The sequence below is a fragment of the Arvicola amphibius genome, chromosome 4, assembly GCF_903992535.2.
Source record: "Arvicola amphibius chromosome 4, mArvAmp1.2, whole genome shotgun sequence".
Lineage (NCBI taxonomy): Eukaryota > Metazoa > Chordata > Mammalia > Rodentia > Cricetidae > Arvicola > Arvicola amphibius.
The window spans coordinates 148,623,641-148,643,978 of NC_052050.1; the positions used below are offsets into that span (position 1 = coordinate 148,623,641).

A 20,338-nucleotide genomic window follows, 5' to 3' on the forward strand; every position below is an offset into this window, starting at 1 on the left:
GCAGATGGGCTTGAAATCACCGTGTGCTGAGCCATCACTGTGACGTGACCAGAGATGTTCTGTGTCCCCCACATGTGTCAAAAAGAATTTTGAGAACCACTGCATGAGAACAAGAAAAGTCAGTAGCCAGTGAGGCCATTTCGTTCAAACAGTAACAGAGAACCATGCCTGGGACCAGCTAGGTCCTGCATTTGTATCTCTTCTCTGAACATGTGCGTGTTTAGTGAGGGCCACTCTTTGTGCTAGCTCCTACACTGCACGAAGTGGGGTTCAGACAATTTGGAAAAGTACCGATTTAATCACATTTTCATAATAGAGTTTTATATGACAGGGCCGGGAGACTCTGGAATGAGTACTCAAAGACCCAGGGTAAACAACCTGATTCTTTGAAGTTTTTATTACATTTATTTAATTATGGAGTGTGGGGTCCCATATGCTGTCATATGGTGGTCAGAGAACAATTTACTGGAGTTGATTTTCTCAGCAGCAAGTGTTCTTAACTGCTAAGCCCTCTCCTCTCTCTCTACTGGCTCTCCATCTTAATCATTTTGGGGTATACAGTTCAGTAGTATTTATACTTATACCCTTTAATGTTTGACTACTTTAAAAAAATGTAGTTACCAAAGTGGTAGAGATGGATGGGTGGGTGGGTGGATGGAGAGAGAGAGAGAGAGAGAGAGAGAGAGAGAGAGAGAGAGAGAGAGGATATGATAACATGAAGTTAAATATGTGGGGAGGTGGGGGAGAGGAAGCCATGATCAGAATATATTTATAAAAAAATTATTTTCAGTAAATAAAGAAAAAACTAGTCAAATATCTCTGCTGTTTATATATGTATATATACTACACACATAGAGAGACATAACCATCCTGTAATGGCTACTGACATACATGGATATTAATATACATATATATGAGCAAACTGTCATTCATATGCATGTGCATATGATATATATGGCTTTTAATGTTTGTATTTGGGTTTCTATGGCTTCATTTTTTTTGGTTCATCTATGACATCATATGTGTTTCTATGACTTCATTCCTTTTTACTTTTAATTAAAACAGCTGATTATATAGTTACACTTCTGTAGTAACACAGACATTATTTAATCACTACTGTAAAATCTCTTGTAAAGCAGGAGGAAGGACATGACAGAAAGTGTCGTCACGCTGAAAGCACTTGTCCAAACTCAGCTGGAAGTGCGCTGAGGAGAGCCGCCCAAGGAAATACAGGTGAGTCATTCCAATCATGACCACTACTTACATGCTGTGAGTGGACACCAGTGTTCACCTTACTTGGTCTTGGGTATCATTAGCAAGTAAGCAGGTGGGTGTTTATTGTGTATCCAGGTTTTACTATTAGAGAAATATTTTGGCTATCTGCCAAAAAGAGATGTTAAAGTCTGGAGAGATGACCCCATGGTTAAGAGCACTGGCTGCTTTTCCAGAGGACCTGGGTTCAATTCCCAACATCCACACGGCAGCTCACAAGTGCCTGTAACTCCAGTTCCAGGGAAGATGATGCCTTCTGCTGACCTCTGTGGGCACCAAACACTCTCATGGTACACAGACATATATACAGGCGCGATAACATGAAGTTAAACAGGTTTTTAAAAAGAGGTTAAGGGCTGAGGTGGGGGGGATACGGTCATAGAGTTCAAGCCGTCATCCTGAGTCTCTAGGTAAAACCTCAGCCCACAAAACAATAAATAAAATGGGAGTAGGGAGAAAAGAGAGGTATGTTGGTGAGAGTCATTAGAAGTATAGCTAATGTTGTGTACATGAGTCCTTGGGAGTTTCATACCTGTACATCATGCAAAACATTAACAATATAGGTATTTTAATGCGAACACTTGAATGGTTCGTTCTGAATTGAGCTATTATTTTGCATGGTCTCATTTCAAGGTTTTTGTTGCTATTTCCTTCGTTCCTAAGACCGGACAGGACTCTTGTTCTATCTGAGCTGGAAAGAGACGAGAAATACTTCTGCCTTGTTAGCGTACGGTTTAGATGCGGGTGAATGAACAGAACGAAACTGTTGACCCTCCTCTTCCCCATTTGAGCATCAGGTAGCCCGTCAGCGCAGCAGAAGAACGCCACTCCAGGAAGCCCTCACAGGCAGCAGTGGGAGAGCCATGTTCCCTGCCCATCTCTAGCAGCTTTGGGAAAGGCACCCATCCTTACCTCCAGTTTCACGGCCAAGGATGACAGAGGTTAGCACCATCATTGTCCCTTGGGGTCTGGCTTCAGATACCAAAGTTCATGCATGCTCAGGTGCCTCATGGAAAAGGCATCCAATGCCCACATCCTCCTGTATACATTAATCTCTAGACCACGTGTTCATAAATACTGTGTAAATAGTTGCCACACTGCACTGATTATGTGAATCATATGTGAATATGTTCAACACAGACTTAGCTTTTATCATTTAATTTTAATTGATATTGTGTGTGTGGTGTGTATGTGTGTGTGTGACTATATGCATATGTGTATGAAGCCAGAAGAAGGTGTCGGATCCCTTGGAGCTGGAGTGACAGGCATTTGTGTGCTTTCCACTGTGGGTGCCAGGATCTGAACTCTGGTCCTCATAATTGAACAACGTGTGCTCTTAACAACTGAGCCATCTCTCCAGCTCCAGACTTAACCTTTAAAAATATCTTAAGATCCAAAAATTTAGAGCCCATGGATATACAGGGAAAGTCAGACCGAACACTCCAGTAGAATTCACCGTGCTAGGGTTTTAGTTTATATTTCTCTGCAGCTGACATTTGGGGCTCCTCATGTAGTGAGTGAACTGGATTTTCAGTGAGCGTCAAATATAATCATAACTTTACTTGAAATATGATAGACATTGGAATTTTTTTTTAACCTGGTCCTATGTCCCTTTTTACAACCAGGTGGTTCTGTAATAAAGTACAATGAAAATCGTGCCCGTCAGCAGTGGCTCAAAGAGCCCCCCGAGACCTTGCTGTCAATGCTGAAGGATGCTGATCTCAGCCTGGCATTTGAAACGTACACAATATATAGACCAGGTAATGTTCGTTTATTATATGACCATGAGGACACTTTGGCTTTTAAAAATATACGGTAAAATATGAATAAATTGACCATGTTAATAATTCTTTAAAGATTTCTTTTTATTTGTGTTGTCCGTGTCTGTGTGAATGTACACCACGTGTGTGCAGGTGCCCAAGGAGCCCAGAAGTTGGGGGGGGGATCAGATCCCTGGATCTGGGAGTAATAGGCAGTTGTGAGTCACCACGTAGGTGCTGGGAAGCAAACTCAGGGCCTCTGGAAGAGCAGCAGCTGTCCTTAACTGCCCCTTATCTTCGCTCTCCCTGCGTGTCCAGCTCAGTAGTTTTACACTGATGCATGTTCTTATGTAGCCAGCTCCAGATTCTGTTTCTTTGCAAAGCCGGAGCTGCACACATTAAATAAGAGCCCCATTCTTTCTTCCTCAACTCCCTGTGATTTGTAAAACTGGTGCAGGAAAGACAATGTTGCAAGAGAGTTCGTTATATTTGTTTATCTGATGAATTTTTTTTTTTTTTTTTTGGTTTTTCGAGACAGGGTTTCCCTGTAGTTTCTAGAGCCTGTCCTGGAACTAGCTCTTGTAGACCAGGCTGGCCTCGAACTCAGAGATCCGCCTGCCTCTGCCTCCCGAGTGCTGGGATTAAAGGCGTGCGCCACCACCGCCCGGCTATCTGATGAATGTTTATTGAGTGGCGAATATATAGATGATTAAAATGAAAAAGAGGGCTGGTGGTGTGCTCTGTGTAGCACGCACAAGGCCCCGAGCCAACTCTTTAGACCTTTTTATTATTTGAGACGGGATCTCCCGAAATTGCTCAGACTGTACTATAGGTTTCTTATTTTACAAGTTTTTAGAGTATTTTTTCTCTGCTCTCTTTGAGAAGGTATTGCTTTACAATTTAATCCTGAATCTGTTGTCTACCCAAATCCCGACGAGTAAATACTGTTTAAGTTGGCTGGCTTCCCCAGGCACTATGGCTCTGGTCTGTAGTCCTAACAGATGGGAGACTGAAAAAGAGCAGCCTAGGAGATCAAGTCCAGCCTAGGCAACATGGTGGGACCCCATTTAAAAATAAACAGGAAAACTGTCATACTTTCTGTTGCTATTCCCCTGAAGGTACAGAAGGATTCTTGAAAGGCCCCCTTTCTGGAGAAACAGCATCAGACAGTGTCGATGGTGACCATGACTCAGTCATTTTGGATCCGGAGAGATTTGAACCTCGGCTGGATGAGGAAGACACGTACGTCGTAACAGACCTAGAATGCTGTAGCTGGGGAATGGAGCCTGTATGCACACACATGCCGTATCAAGTATCATACGACAGTAATTTCAGATGTAATAGCTATACTGCTTTCCATCCTAAAGGAGCACTTCTATCTGCTCCCGTGTGACGGGAAACACTGACATTTTACTATGACTTCCTGGCTGCGTGTAGTATGTTTTCAGTCCGGACTTGTTTCTATTTCTGAATTTTGAGGCACTTAGGCTCCTCCTGCACCTGCTTTCAGGTGTCGGGATTGTATGAGTGTGAATACATATATATATATATACATATATATATATATATATATATATATATATTCATTTTATAATACATTTTTTAATGTTAAAAATACCCACAGTGATACGTTTTGGGGAGAACTAACATTTTTCCCTCTACTTAATTACCTTATGGGATTGAGCTTTCAACAGTTTAGATAGCACATGGTAGAATTCTGCATTGAACCCATCAAGAAGTAAAAACCACGAGTCTAATACAGTGGCTTATCATCCAAACCGTTTCCACAGGGACTTTGAGGAAGACGATGAAAACCCTGACTGGGTGTCAGAATTAAAGAAGCACGTGGGGTGGAAGGACACGTCAGACGGAAACTCCGCGGAGCATGTGCCTGAGCCATGTGGGGGAGACACTGATGCCTGGAAACGGGGTGACGACTGAGAAAATGTACCACAAGCTTAAATAACAACCCAGAACCCTTGTGAGCCATTTTAACACAAGGGAGGTCTCGAGATGCTGTGTCCTTGCATTCCGGTAGAGCAGAGGTGGAATGCTAGCCTGCTGGCTAACTCTGTGTGCGATAATAGGAAGTCACTTCGCTTCTGTGCTCCCTCATTTTCTCAACTATCCAGGGAGAATAACAATGCCTACCTCATAAGAACGCTGACCAAGACTGTTATAGCAACCCATGTGTTTGTATCCACGGTTACTGTGTGACACTCTGACGTTTCCTAAAGTGATCTAAATATATTAAATTGTGACATAAAAATGTGTGTTCTTTGTCTATAATACCCGACTTGGGGATGCTTCAAAATGATTTCCAGTGATGTTTACCAGCTACCAGCTGTCCTTAAATGTTCCTCATAGGCTTTACAAAAAACCAGGGGGTCAGAGGATCAGCCATAAGATGAGTGGAACGGGCTCCCAGAAGATTGCAGTCCTGGACCCGAGGCAGGAATACACCCAAAGAGATATGATGGATGTCAGAAACTAGAAAGTGTTCTAGAAAGTGGGCCACAGGGGGCTGGAGAGATGGCTCAGTGGTTAAGAGCATTGCCTGCTCTTCCAAAGGTTCTGAGTTCAGTTCCCAGCAACCATATGGTGGCTCACAACCATCTGTAATAAGGTCTGGTGCCCTTGTACACATAATAAATAATATTTAAAAAAATGAAAGTGGGCCACAGTGCATATGCATGCTGGATCCTGGACCCCATTGTGTATTACCTCATTTAATGCTATGCCACGTTAGAGAAAGGAGAATCTTTTCCCCAATGAAGAAACTGGCTTCTCCTGACCCGGTATGATGAAGAGTAGGTAGAAATTATGGTCTAGTCATTTACCAGGATCTGCAAACATAGGAACTACGAGTAGCTTTTAACAACGTAACTCTCCTCCCTTATCTGCAGTATTGGGTTAACCCAGGACCTTAGGAATGCAAGGCAAGTAATCGACCACAGCTACTACAGCACAGCACAGCTTTTGTTCACCATGCAAAGGCTGCTGTGCAAGTCCCCACTCTACCTGTGTGTCTCCTTGTACTCAGTCCTGCAGTCTTCCATCTCTGGTAGCTTCTCTGTCTGCCCTTGCCGTTTTTGAAAAGAGCTAGTTAGTTATCCTGTTTTTATCCTTAACTTGGGTGTGTCCAAGGTTCTTTTGCAGACTCCTGGGCAGCACCTAGTTTTGCTTGTAGACCCAGGTTCCATTCTTATATACCCCTCAGCAGTATTTGAGACCTTGCATGAGAAACCTGCTTCCTTCAGGGAGCAATATTACAGTTGAACACTGCCTGGCTCGTATGGGACCCCAGGCATCATCACCACTGCCTCCCCCAACAACCAAACCAGCACGTTTTCTCTCAGCATTGCTTACTCATCAGAAACCTCTGCAAGTGGCAGACAGCAGAGAACTTACATACCAACTTCACCAAGGAAACCCTTCCATCCCCACACGCAAAAAATCCAGTCAAAAACCAGCTTTACTCTAAAAAAGCTGCAGAGAAACCCTGTCTCGAAAAACCAAAAAAAAAAAAAAAAAAAAAAAAAAAAAAACCAGCTTTATGGCTTCCAAAAATGCTGCTCATCGAAGTCTAGAAAACGGCCAAACACATCCGGCTACGGAACCCAAAGGTTGCAACAAGGCGTTCTGACTGATTTCTCACCCGCAGTTCTGGAAAAGTTTGCCCCCAAAACGGTTTCTCCTCGGCCCCTACTCTCCACCATAAAAACTGAAGCTCGGACCTTGCACTGCTTCTGCACCTCCGACACCGAGCTGCAGGGTGCCAACCTCTCAATTAAAAAAAAAAAGTTCTAAACCAGTCACTATGTCGAAACTGTGAGTTCGAGACCAGCCTGGTCTACAAGAGCTAGTTCCAGGATAGGCTTCAAAGCTACAGAGAAACCCTGTCTCGAAAAACCAATAAATAAATAAATAAATAAATAAATAAATAAATAAAGTTCTCGCCGGGCGGCGGTGGCGCACGCCTTTAATCCCAGCACTCGGGAGGCAGAGGCAGGCGGATCTCTGTGAGTTCGAGACCAGCCTGGTCTACAAGAGCTAGTTCCAGGACAGGCTCCAAAGCCACAGAGAAACCCTGTCTCGAAAAACCAAAAAAAAAAAAAAAAAAAAAAAAAAGTTCTCCCTCCTTCTGCTTCTCGTCAGGACCTTGGGAACTCATTCCGGTGCTCCAATGTGGGGCTCTGTCTCTAGCTCCATCCATCGGCAGATGAAGATTCTATGGTGATATGCAAGATAATCATCAGTATGGCTATAGGATCTGGGCTTTTCTGACTCCCTCTCCTCAGCTGCCCACGGAACTAGCTGGGGGCGTCTCACTGGATACCTGGAAACCCCTCTAGAGTCAAGTCTCTTAATAATCCTAAAATGGCTCGCTTAATTAGGATATATGCTTCCCTGCTCCCATATCCACCCTTCCTATATCCCAAGCATCCCATTCCCCCAAGCTCTCCTTATCCTCCCCTTCACGCTTTGCTCTCCCCATCTCCCCTTGCCCCCAACCCACCCCACACCCAAGGTCTGGCGATGGATGGAGATAAAGACAGAGCCACACATTGGTGCACCGAACTGAGCGCCCAAGGTCCAAATGAGGAGCAGAAGGAAGGAAAACATGAGCAAGGAAGTCTGGACTGCGAGGAGTGCTCCCACCCACTGAGATGGTGGGGCTGATCCATTCGGAGCTTACCAAGCCCAGCGGAACTAGGACTGAAAAAGCATAAGATAAAACCGGTCTCCCTGAACATGGCAGACAATGAGGGCTGCTGAGACGCCAAGGACAATGGCACTGGATTTGGATCCTACTACACATACTGGCTTTGCGGGTCCTGGCCTGTTTGGATGCTCACCTTCCTAGACCTGGACCGAGGGGGGAGGAACTTCGACTTCCCACAGGGCAGGGAACCCTTATTGCTCTCTGGACAGGAGAGGGAGGGGGGAGTGGAGGAGGGAGGGGGTAATTAGGAGGCGGGGAGGAGGCGGAAATTTTTAATAAAAAAATAAAAAATTAAAAAATTTTTTAAAAAGTGATCGCACAGCTTTGAAGTCGAACTCAGTCTTCTCTTTTTCCTCCCCTGACTTCTTACACATTGGGAGTGTGGAGACGTTCACGTTGCTTGTTTTACTTCCGACCTTGGGCAAGTGGAAGGAGCACCAGTAGGTTTCCTCTGCCCCCGCCCAGCGCTCCGCCTACTTTTCCGGCGGTAACCCCCGCTCCAGTGTCCCGGAGGCTTAGCCGCCAGGGGTCAGATCCACCTGGACACTTAAAGACCCACTGCACAAAGTCCGCTGAGCAGGTAGGCCGAGCCCACCGTGTTTGTTCTTTAGGAGCTGTCCCAGGCTTCTCGAAGGCAGGGAAGAGAGATTGGGCAGGCGGGAGGAGACTGCTGCCTGGGCTGCGTCAGTTTCCATGGCAACTACAAAATCCTGGACTCAAGTCCTCCCGCATGCTGGCTGGAGCCTCCACTGACAATCCTGTACCCATGACTTGAAATTATTTGAAAACAACCTGCTCAGTAGACCACCCAGGGTAGTAGAAGTCAGCATTGTGCCTGAGGCAGGAGGATGGCAAACTCAAAGCCTACCTGAACTACTTAGACCAATTTCAATACCAAAAGGATTAGGTATAAAGCTCCGTGGTTGAATGCTTACCAAGCACGTATGCGGTCCTGGGTTCGATTCCCAGTACAGCAAAATAAAAAGCTCCATTATGCTCCAACTGTGGCATAAACGGGAAAAAGAAGGAAAGCAACCTACAACGAAGTGCATATTTCCACCTGTAAACACCTGTTTTACAGGACAGTCACCTGATCGCAGCTGCTAGACTCTGGACCTCCCACCACCTGCAGCTCTACAGTCAGTAGACCAGGGTTTTTCCATATTGGGGCACAACTAGTAGGAAAGACCCCGGATGCAACCAAGCCCTGATTTATCTTCCTAGGAAATTCAGTAAGAGTTAATCCATGGGGAGATACTGAGATAGCCGTGTGATAGTTTGGTTCTAGAGGCAGATAACTGTGACTTTGCGGCCGTCCCTCGCTGTGTGGGACCAAAGACCTTTGAATGTCAAAGCTAGTACCCCAGGCCCTAACTTCATCTTAACTACCATAATGCCTCCCATCATTAGAGTCCAAAACACGGACGGAATAAATTCCTAGGCTTCCCTGCAGAGGGCGGTACCTCCCACTAAGAGGAGAAAAGTGCTTGCCCCACCCTTGGACTTGCACCAAGCACCTACAATGAGGTGTCTCTCCTTCAAATACAGTACTTTTCCATTTTAGAAGCTAGAGAAGAAAGGTTTTGTGAGGTGGCAACTCATCTAAGATCACAGAGATGAGCTGCAGTCCAGTATGACCTTGGAACCTACCAATCAAACCCTTTTCACTGCATTCCTGTGTCCAGAAGGGAAATTTCGTGACTTTCAAAAGCTGGGTGGAACGTTTTAGCAAACAGTTCTTCTGTCATTAGTTGTCATAAAAAGTGCATAGTGACTCGGGAGGCAGAGGCAGGCGGATCTCTGAGTTCGAGGCCAGCCTGGTCTACAAGAGCTAGTTCCAGGACAGGCTCTAGTAACTACAGGGAAACCCTGTCTCGAAAAAACCAAAAAAAAAAAAAAAAAAGTGCATAGTGAAGGTTCATTTCTTCATTTTAGGAACCTCTGACCCCTGAATCAATGGATAAATTTGACCTGATTAAGATCGTTGGGGAAGGCACCTATGGGAAAGTGTACTTGGCAAAACATAAGACGGAAAGCAATCAGTGTGTCATAAAAGAGATCGATTTTACAAAGGTAAAGTTAAGAAGTTCAAATTTCTGATAGTTTTAAGTGGCATGTTTAGCTCTTAACAAGATTTCTGTATTTACTACGTGTATGTATGGGCACCATATGAGTGCAAATGTCTGCAGAGGTCAGAGGGCATTGGGTGCCTCTGAACTTGGTTTGCAGGCAGTTGTGAGTCGCTGATCTGGTTGCTAAGAACGGAACCCGGGCCTTCTGCACAAGCAGTAAGTGCTGAGCCATCCCTCCAGCCCCATATTGTCAATCTAGTATGGAAACAAATACCCTTTTCCCCATTAGGAATTTTAAGGTTCAGTTGACTCTACTTTCAAAATCCTATTCAACAATGTGTATTGCATTCATTTTCTTAGTGTCTCCCCCCCCCCATCCCTGCCCACTGAACAAAGGATTTGGTATTATGCAGGACACCTGCTGTGATTGATTGCTGAATCCCCAGCTGGCCCACCTCTGTTCAGGCCTGTTTTCTTTCCCTTTCCCTCCCTCCTCTCCCCTCCCCTCCTCTTCCTCTCTTCCCTTTTGCCCTTTTTCCTTCCCTGTTCCCTCTTTTCCTCCCTCCCTCCCTCTTTTTATTGAGGCAAGGTCTAGATTAGTTATGTAGACAATCTCAGAATCCTCCTGCCTCTGCCTCCCTAGTGCTGTTTGTTAGAGGTGTGCGCCATCATGCCCAGTTACTATTCTTTTCCTTAAAAAAATATATTTATTTAGGTGCACACCTTTAATCCTGGCACTCCAGAGGCAGAGGCAGGTGGATTTCAAAGTGAGTTCAAAGCCAGCCTGGTCTACGTAGTGAGTACCAGAACAACCAGGGCTAAGAAGAGAGATCCTGTCTCAAGTTTTGTTTTTTAAAATTTATTTCAGGGTACATATTTGTGCTTGCACATATGTATGCGCATATGCGCGTACACACACACACACACACACCGCAGCACACATGTGGAAGTCAAAGGACAACTTCCCATGTTGGTTTCAGGAATCCACCTCCAGATAATTACCTGTTAAATACTTGACTCTTGACTCTCCCTCTTCAAATTAGCTTCATTTCTTTTGTCAAAGCATGTAGCAAGTGAAACCAATTTCAAACTTTCAGTACAATAATATTTCCCCAGCGTTATTAATTTTCTTTATTATAATTGTCACTGAAGAGCCGATGGTTTGATATGAGGCGCTCTGCTCATTCTTTAGTGGCCCTGCCTTCCAGAGATAACGTTTTGGAGATGACATTAAAGCCAGTGGCGTCTTGGGGAATTTCGGATCGTAGTGAGCAGGAAGCATGCCTCTGTAAGTCAGTTACCTCTGCAAGACACGCTGTCTTGAAATACCACTTTGATGCCCTTCCAGGAAAAAGAAGCTTCAAAGAAAGAAGTGGTCCTTCTGGCTCAGATGAGGCATCCCAACATTGTAACCTTCTTTGGTTCATTTCAAGGTTAGATTTTCCTATCATTAAAGCATCCCAGTAAACTACAGATCTTTAGAAAAGATGTGTCCCCATGAATTGTGTATTTATTCAGTTTTGTAAGTGTGTTCATTTCCCTGCCTAGTTAAATTGTTGTCTGAAATGGTGTCTTTGTTTCCTGTCTGGTGTTGTCCTTTGAATAGGGTCTTCTGTAGCTTCCGTGCACTGCGTAGTTGAACATCACTGCCAACTCCAGACCCTGTAGGTACTAAGAGAGAAGGGTTAACCTAGACATCTCCGAGTATCACCAGGAGGGTGGAAAGCAACGTGCAAGTCTGTAGATACATCCACTATTTCTTGAACTTTTCATAGTGTGCAGGCCCAGTGCTCTTTGCTGCTTAGAAACCACCACATTCAGAGCAGTTATGAGGTCAGGCGTGGTCTCATAGTCCTGCAGTCCCCAGCACTGGAGAAGCAGGGGCAAAGGACTGTTCTCAGTTCAGGGCCAGCCTGGTCTACAAAAAGTGAGTTCTTGGCTAACCAGTGGTATGATAGCGGCTTTCTATCTCAAAACGTGTACAATATTAGTTAAGTTAAAAGCAGCTCTGTTTGTATGACCCTTTTCAATTAATGATAGTCATTGGAACCCTCGGGGCTCTGGGGAGGTTTCTCAGGGGCAGAGCCCTGAGCTCAGCTGGACTGGACAAGTGTGCATGCTCTACCTCTGAGCTACACCCTGAACTCTGAATAACTTTTTTTTTTCTGAATAACTTTTGAAGGCACTCAGGGAATAAAGTGCTCCGCATTTCTGTCTACTATTCCCATCTTTCTCTTCCTCATCTTGTGAGTTATAGTTGAAATCCTTGTCTACCTGAATTCTGTTCACTCTCAGGCTTCCCCAAGCTACCATCCCTTCACTTATCCCCCAGGGCACTTTTCTACCAATGCTTGTGACTATCTGTACATATACATTATTACAAATTTGCTTATTGTTTTTTCTTCAGATAAGAAACTTAGGGGTTGAGAATGTTGCTCAGTGGTAGAATAATTGTATACCACATAAGAGGTCTTGGGTTTTATCCCTAGTAACACACAGACACACAAATGTAAACATTAATTTAATGAGCTTAGGGATTTATATATACACGTTGGTCCTCTACATGTGGCAGAGAGTAGATGCTCAATTGCACTTGCTGAATGAATGAATGGGCTGGACGATTTAAACAGACAGGAGGATACATTTATTCCATGTATAGGTTTCTGAAGACACTTTGCGCCAGATACAGTCACACAGCTAAGGCCACTTCACAGTATAATTAACCTCCTTCCCCCCTGGACATTGCTTGATAGTTTGTTAGTTCTTAAAACCACAGGCTTAGCCAAGAACCCCAGACAGAGCCTAAAGGCGCCTGACTGTGGGAACCTGAAAACAGGCTTTGCTGGCTCTACGGAAGCTCATCTCTCACTCCAGGAGCCATGGTCTAATGTCTTTTCCTCCCTTTGCTGGCTGATAATGAGGGGCCGCTCTCTACTAGAAGTGAAACTTTGTGCTCCGCCACACGGCAGGAAGTGGAGCTGGAAATCACTCACCGCTCCTGCCCCTGACTTCCAGGTTCAGATTTACAGCAGTCAAGCCGCCTGGCTAATCCTTTTGATTTACTCAAAATTAGCTGGCTAGTATGAAAGATGAGGTTTTATGAGTTTGGAACAGCGAAAGAAAAATAATAATTTAGTAATCTTTTCCTAAGGCAAAACGACTTCCCTCAGGAAATATTAACTCTTAGGTGCTAAGCAAGTTCTAGAGCCAAGCACTAGAAATGTTGAACGGAATAGACACAAATCTCTGTGCTGTTGTGCTTGGTTTCCGTTGCCGTGAAACAAATGGTTGTGAAGCTGATGGCTTCAAGCAATTGTTTTGTGCCCACTCCTTCTGTTTTGCTCAGTTAGGGGCTCTATGCCCAGGGGATGGTGCCATCTCCATTGAGGGTGGTTCTTCTCTTCTTAGTCCAATCCAGAAACCATCACTGAAACGCCCAGGGATTTGTCTCTTAGGAGAGTCTAGACCCTGTCAGGCTGACCCCTGCTGTGAACTCCCAGGGCTACATGAATTAACCCTTTCTCAACGAGGCCAAACACAAAAGAAATGCTCTGGATTTTGAAAGACAAACAGTAGCTAAAAGCTCCAGCACCAAATGACGTTGTTTTCTTGCAGAGAATAACAGGCTCTTTATTGTAATGGAATACTGTGACGGAGGGGATCTCCTGCAGAGGGTCCGGAGGCAGAGGGGAGTGTTGTTCAGTGAAGATCAGGTAAGCCTACTTCTAAAGTGCATGGGATGTTAAATTATAATGTTATACGTACTAGGCCATGAGAAGCATGTTTCCGGTGGGAATTTGAATCAAAAAATTGTAGATGAATATTCTTGGTAGTTAAATTGAAACAGACTTTAGTTTGAGAATGATTTTTTTTTTTGAGAAAATATCTCTTGCCTACATATCTCATGCAGGATGAACTTCATGTTTAAAACAATCATGAGGACAGGGCTGGAGAGATGGCTCAGGGTGTCAAGAACACTTGTTATTCTTGCAGAGGACCTCAGTTTCTAGCACACACATGGGGGCTCACAACCATCCAGAACTTTAGTTCTAGGTAACCCGATGCCCTCTTCTGACTTCCACAGGTGCCAGGTATGTATATGGTGTACATACACACATACATGTAGACAGAACACTCATACACATAAAATAAAACAAATCAATCTAAAATAAAAACAGAAAGATAGCTCAGTGTGTAGAGGCACTTGCCATCGAGTCTGACGACCTGAGTTCAGTCCTCAGACTCATATGGTAGATGGGGAGAACCAGCCCCTGTGAGTTATCCTCTGACCTCCACACACTGGCCTGGGCATGTGTGCGTCCTTCTTTTCACACAGAAGTAATAACGTAACTTTTTAAATTTTCAAATTGGCCTGGGGAGATGGTTCAGCCACCAAAAATATATGCAAAGGACCTCTAAGGTTAAAAAAAAAAAGGAGAAAAAGAGCCTCCCAAAATGCCATTGTGTTTGTTTTGTGTTGGGCATCTACTGCTGGGCATGGAGCTTGTTCTTAAGATGCTTCGTTACTCCAATGAGACTCTGTTTGAGAAAACTAATATTTCATTTGCAAGTGGTTACTAATTGGAGATGGCTTCTGGGGTGGGGATAGGGATGTGTGTTCACTTCTCCTTTCGGCTGGAGGACTCCGTCTGACCCAGATCTGTGCTGGCCCTGTGTGTGCCTCAGTCTCTGTGAGCTCATATGTGCATTGGTCCTGCTATGCTTAGAAGGCCTTGTGTCATTGATGCCCTCCAGCCCCTTTGGCTCTTATGCTGTGTCTGCCTCCTCTTCTGCAGAGTTCTCTGGTCCCCAAGGTGAAGGATTTGATAGAGACATCCTATTTAGTACTGAGTGTATCTTACTCTCTGCACATTGTCTCTGGATTTATTCCCCTCTACCATAGAAGGAAGCTTCCCTGATGATGGCTGAGGACGGAGCTGATCTATGAGTGTAGCAGAATGTCATTGAAAATCATTTGACTACTATATTCTTTTAGCAGAGAGGTAATAGTTGGTTTTCTCCTAGGTCCCTGACCTATTTAGTCTTAGGTACTTGGCTACCCAAGTGTGTAACCCCCGCTTGGCGGGTCAGCTATTCAGGGTCCTCTGAAGGGGCGCTAACCTGCAAGACATGAGCTGGAGAGAGGAAGGAAACCAAGCAAGATTCTATTGTCAAGGTCTCCGTTTATTGGGGTGAAAGTTACAGCTTATATACCCTTGAATGGGGTGGAGGTAGGGGTAGGCAGGAACTCTGCCGGGGTAACTGAAGGTCATCAGCCAGCACCTGGAGTAAGCCAAAGCATGTGATCCATTAACATTGGAGTAAGGGGCGGTTCAGTTAACAGATGTGATCCATTAGCATTGGAGTAAGGGGTGGGTTCCATTAACAGATAGCTCTCAAGATAGTTGGGATGAGGGGTGGGATCTCTGTAAACATCCTTAGGGCAATGACCTCTGCTATCCCTGTAAGGAAAATGGTCCCTGACAAATCTATCCTTAGGAAAATGGTCCCTGACACAAGTGGTGTTGGAAATGGGTTCTATCTCACAGAGTGGGCCTTAAACAAATCATGTATTGGTTGGTCACTCCTACAAGCTTTGTGCCACTATTGCAGAAGCATATTTTGCAAGTTGGTCGCCATTGTAACCAGAAGGGTTTGTAATCTGGTTAGTGTTTACCTGTCTCCTCTGGTAGCATGCAGCGTACCTTCCGGTATTGTGAACATTAGTCCACGGGGGTGAAGGCTCTTGGTAAGCACCGGCTCAATATTTCCATGAACAATGAGTTGTATAGGCGTTATCTTCTGCAATCAGTTTGTGGATAACAACCAATAGCCTCGGCAGTGTCCTGGGTTGTTTTGGTGTTCCCATGGGACTTCTTTGGCAAACAACTCAATTAGATGTACTGGAAGCTTCATTTGGTGGTGAGAGCCATCTAGTTCAGCCTCTCTTCCATTGTTTGGTGATTCCATTTAGATCACGTTCATATATGTATATATTTTAGGAAGCATCTTCTGCATTAGGCTTCCATATGACCCCTCAAAAGGCCTTAGCTTCAGCTGTCCTTCCCTGTAGTCTCTCCTGTATCCCGCCTACATCTGCCCCACCCATTTGCTACTCCTATTCTAGCCCCCCCATTCCATCCATAGCTATCTATTCCATTTTACCTTCTAGAGATACATCCCCCCCCCCGTCCTTTACTCTGTACTTAATCTATGTGGTTGTAAGGATTGCAGCTTGATTATCAATGACTAATAGTTTACATTCATAAACTATTATGAACATATTTGTCTTTATGGGTCTAAATAACCTCACTCAGGATGATGATTTTTTTTCTAGTTCCATCCATTTGACTGTGGATTTCATTATTTCATTTTTAGTAATATGCCATTGTGTAAATGTACTACATTAAAGATAGATAGATAGATAGATAGATAGATAGATAGATAGATAGACAGACAGACAGACAGACAGATAGACGGCCAGCCAGCCAACCACTCTTCCTGGCTTTTATTCTTTTTTTTTTTCTACATATGAATTTCACGTTAATACCAATGGCATCTGAAGCATCTTTCTGTGCTATAGATTGGAATTCATGTGTTATAGCCATCAGATCCATCTCTCTTATTATTTCTCTGTTTTCGTGCCGTCATGAAGCTGTGTCAGTGACCAGCAGACTGTTTGTAGTTCTGTTCTGTTCCTTTCTGCAGATCCTGTGCTGGTTCGTACAGATTTCTCTAGGACTGAAGCACATCCACGACAGGAAGATACTACACAGGGACATAAAATCCCAGGTAACTGCTCAGACTGATGAATAAAGACACCGCAACTCTTATTCTTTCCCTGAACATAAGTTTTTTTTTTTCACTTTTAGAACATTTTTCTTAGCAAGAATGGGATGGTGGCAAAGCTTGGGGACTTTGGAACGGCAAGAACACTGAATAAGTAAGTACTTGTAAAATTCTGTTTTTCTTTCTACGCAAAATTGACCAAGTGCTCATCCTGAGGCATTTTTAATTAAGATAATAAAAGTTTCTTTATCCCCACAATTTTAGGTGAATATGTGTGAATGGTTGAGTCATTTGACTGTCTGTGGTTAGATTCTGAAGCTAGGGGTCTCCAGAGATGAATCAGAGCAGAAGAGCGCTTGCTCCTCTTACAGAGAACCTGAGTTTGGTCCCAGCAGCCGCTTCTGGTGTCTCCTGTGACTCCAGCTCCAGGGCATTCTTTGCTGGCCTCTGTGGTCACTCCCACACACATACACACACATGTGTGCACACACACACAAATAAAGAAAGTAAAATCTAGAAAAAATTCACAAGATAAATTGTGTCTAATCGAATGGTGGTGGGGTTGTTCTAAAGCACAGAAAAATCATACTCCTAAATATACTGTATTTACTTTGTGGACTTCTTGGGATCACAAGGAAATATTTTGCTCTGTGCCAGGAGCAAAGCAGAATGGTGAACTACCAAAACAGCATGCTGCCAGCTGTACAAAGCAATGGTGTGGAAGCAGATGGGAAGAAAATTTATGAATTTCACAATAGGTTTTAGGGATTCTCTGACTAGAGGTGACTTGAATTTTTTTCTTAATGGTGTTGGGGTTTAAGTCCAGGGTCTTTCACATGGTAGACAAGTGTTTTACCACTGAGCTACACCCCAGTCTAATTCCTTTCTGTATTTTCCAGATTTTAAAACACACAATTGCATTACATGGGTAGCTGGCAAAGCAGAAATGTTTTTATATCCAAGAGATCTTTAAATAAAAATTCTGTCCTTGTGGTGGAGTCTTTAAAGTCATAATATATATGTAATTATTACTACTGCTGCTGCTATTATTATTGATATTATTGTTGGTATCCTTATTGCTATTTTGCAGTGCTATGACTCAGGGAAATCTCTCATTCACATACCTAGCCATAGGATATGTTTCAATTTTTAAATATATATAGCAATATATGTGTATACATTTTAACTTATTTTTAGGTTCTTTTATTTGCATGAGTATTTTGCTTGCTATTGTATTGGGGGTTGAGTTGTAAGGTTCAAAACCTGCTGTCTTCATTAGTCCGTTTTTCATGTGAGATATCTTGCTTTCTTCCAGTGTGTGCATGAATGCAGTTTTATTGTTTATGTTTACAATTTTCCTTGCATACTCATGTCTTCAGCCTTTCTCACTCTGCTAATAAGACATATTTTTTTTAAATTTACTCTAATTGCCTAGTTCCATGGAACTTGCTCAAACATGTGCAGGGACACCTTACTACCTGTCCCCAGAGATTTGTCAGAACAGACCATACAACAACAAAACGTGAGTTGCTCTTGGTGGGAGGGTGCCAGTCCCATCTAGTGGGTGGCACTGAGTTGTAACCTAAAGTTCTAATCTCTTTCCTGCTGACATGTGAGCGTTTTCCTCTTCTTCTGTGTGAAATCAGAGTTCCAGTGACTAATATTCCTGGAAGATTTTAGATTATTTAAGACAAAGCAATTTCTCTTCATTTAAAAATACAAAAAATACAGATGCTGGTGGCACATGCCTTTAATCCAGCACTCGGGAGGCAGAGATAGGCGAAGCTCTGAGTTTGAGGCCAGCCTGGTCTACAGAAGGACTTCCAGGACTGTTGGGCTACACAGAGAAACCCTGTGCTTCCCATATACCCTGGATGTGTGACCTCACTAGAGGGTGGCCTACACATGGGGGTGTGCGGGGGCCACACCTAAAAGGAAACTGACTTTTTTTTTTTTTTTTGGTTTTTCGAGACAGGGTTTCCCTGTAGTTTCTAGAGCCTATCCTGGATCTAGCTCTTATAGACCAGGCTGTCCTCGAACTCAGAGATCCGCCTGCCTCTGCCTCCCGAGTTCTGGGATTAAAGGCGTGCGCCACCACTGCCCGGCAAGGAAACTGACTTTTATCCCAGTAGTAGATCTGAGAGGAATGGGTATGTGTGAATATGATTAATTTGATTAAAATTTTTTAAATTAATAATGACTAATAAAAATGAGGGAAAAATAAACAAGAAAATTTTACCCAAGGAAAGCCTTTTATTGTGATGTTGCAGCACCCTGGAGGCAGCCCAGGAGACGTCTCCTGGTGACTAGATGGAAATCTGATCAGCCTGCTTACATAGCCAGAGGAGTGCTTGCACTAAGCACAAGTTGTCTGCCCAGCACCACTCTGGGAGGATCATTCAGAGTTCATTAGGCTTCTGACATACAAACTTACTATAAACTATTTCAGTAGCCCAGACTGTGTCTTCAGGAGCCAAGGCAAGACTGTTGTGAAGTCTTCTCCGGCCATGTGTGGGGTATTTGAGATGGCTGGTGTTGGATATGGGTGGGCTAGCTGGTGATTTGACTGAAAATCCTTTTGCTGAAGGAATCCAGGACAGCGAGGGAGAGTCTAGCTGCCCCATCCCTCAGTGTTTCTGCCTAAGGAAAATGACCTTAGACAGGGCACTTCTGAACTCACCATTGACACCAGTAGTGAGTCCAGCTGAGCTTACCATCTGCACCATGCTTCAGACAAGTGGCTCCCTCTTACCTGTATCACCGGGTGGCCTGCCACTGAGCCACGCCTCTGTCCCACTCTCCTTTTCTTTACTGAATCCTTGTTTGGGCACTTTGGCAACCTCCTTGACATCTCATCCTCTTGCCTTTTGGATTTAAATATCCTTTTTTATTCTTTAAAATGACTCCTTAACCCAATCATATATTTATAGTTACTAACAGGGATGGGGGAGGGGTGGGAGATTGCTTGCCTTATGCTCAAGGCCCTAGGTTTAATCCCTAGTATGACATTAAATAAGTTCTTAAATAAGCGTGGAAAGAGCAAAATTCAAGTTCTATGTGTTGAGGCTATCATGTAATGTAATTTTTTTTTCTTTGTCAAGAGCTTTGAGTAGAATTTGTCTTCCTAAATCACCCACTTTCCAACTTTGAGTCAAAAACAAATACATGCTCTAATATCCCCAATTCCACTGCACACACATTTTCTTTGGGCACATGAAGTCAATACTCATCTATCATATTGTGGCAATGTTTGTTTACCTGTTGTCTGCCAAAATTCCAAAGAACTTCAAATGATTCATATTTTAATTTTTATCTTAGAATTGATAATGTATCTGAAAGCACTTGTGAAAACATACCAACCTAATTAAATGAAGCTATACCCACATAAAGAGATACAAGAGGCAAATACTTCCACCTGTAATTGTTGCCATTTTCTGGCCATGTAAACCCTTCTCTTCTCCAGGGATATTTGGTCTCTTGGATGTGTCTTATACGAGCTCTGCACACTCAAGCATCCTGTAAGTATGTTGATTGTGATGTGAATCTTGAATTACTGAGCACATGTATTGGAAATTATCTTTTGAGAAAAAAAGATTGTTTGGGTTTATTGTATTTTTTAAAAATTACATGGATAGCCAGGTATGGTAGCATGTGCCTATGGTCCTATCCACTCAGGGATTCAAGAAGATCATGAGCAACACAGAGAGAACTCATCTTTA

The 20,338-nt window shown here is 43.6% G+C and overlaps 2 protein-coding genes across 2 annotated transcripts in view; both read left to right on the plus strand.

Moving 5' to 3' along the window:
* Positions 1-5,295, plus strand: part of Nek3 (NIMA related kinase 3) — a 28,688-nt gene extending 23,393 nt beyond the window's left edge. The window contains exons 12-16 of the mRNA XM_042055012.1: positions 1,137-1,233; positions 2,064-2,213; positions 2,898-3,032; positions 4,151-4,274; positions 4,823-5,295. Coding sequence (XP_041910946.1) covers positions 1,137-1,233; positions 2,064-2,213; positions 2,898-3,032; positions 4,151-4,274; positions 4,823-4,973 — 657 coding nt within the window. The 3' untranslated portion in view covers positions 4,974-5,295. The remainder of the gene's footprint in view (positions 1-1,136; positions 1,234-2,063; positions 2,214-2,897; positions 3,033-4,150; positions 4,275-4,822) is intronic.
* Positions 5,296-9,714: 4,419 nt separating this feature from the next.
* The window catches only part of Nek5 (NIMA related kinase 5), a 44,561-nt gene continuing 33,937 nt past the window's right edge, over positions 9,715-20,338 (plus strand). The window contains exons 1-7 of the mRNA XM_038325531.1: positions 9,715-9,831; positions 11,179-11,263; positions 13,446-13,543; positions 16,539-16,622; positions 16,703-16,773; positions 18,055-18,141; positions 20,083-20,137. Of these exons, the coding sequence (XP_038181459.1) occupies positions 9,715-9,831; positions 11,179-11,263; positions 13,446-13,543; positions 16,539-16,622; positions 16,703-16,773; positions 18,055-18,141; positions 20,083-20,137 (597 nt within the window). The remainder of the gene's footprint in view (positions 9,832-11,178; positions 11,264-13,445; positions 13,544-16,538; positions 16,623-16,702; positions 16,774-18,054; positions 18,142-20,082; positions 20,138-20,338) is intronic.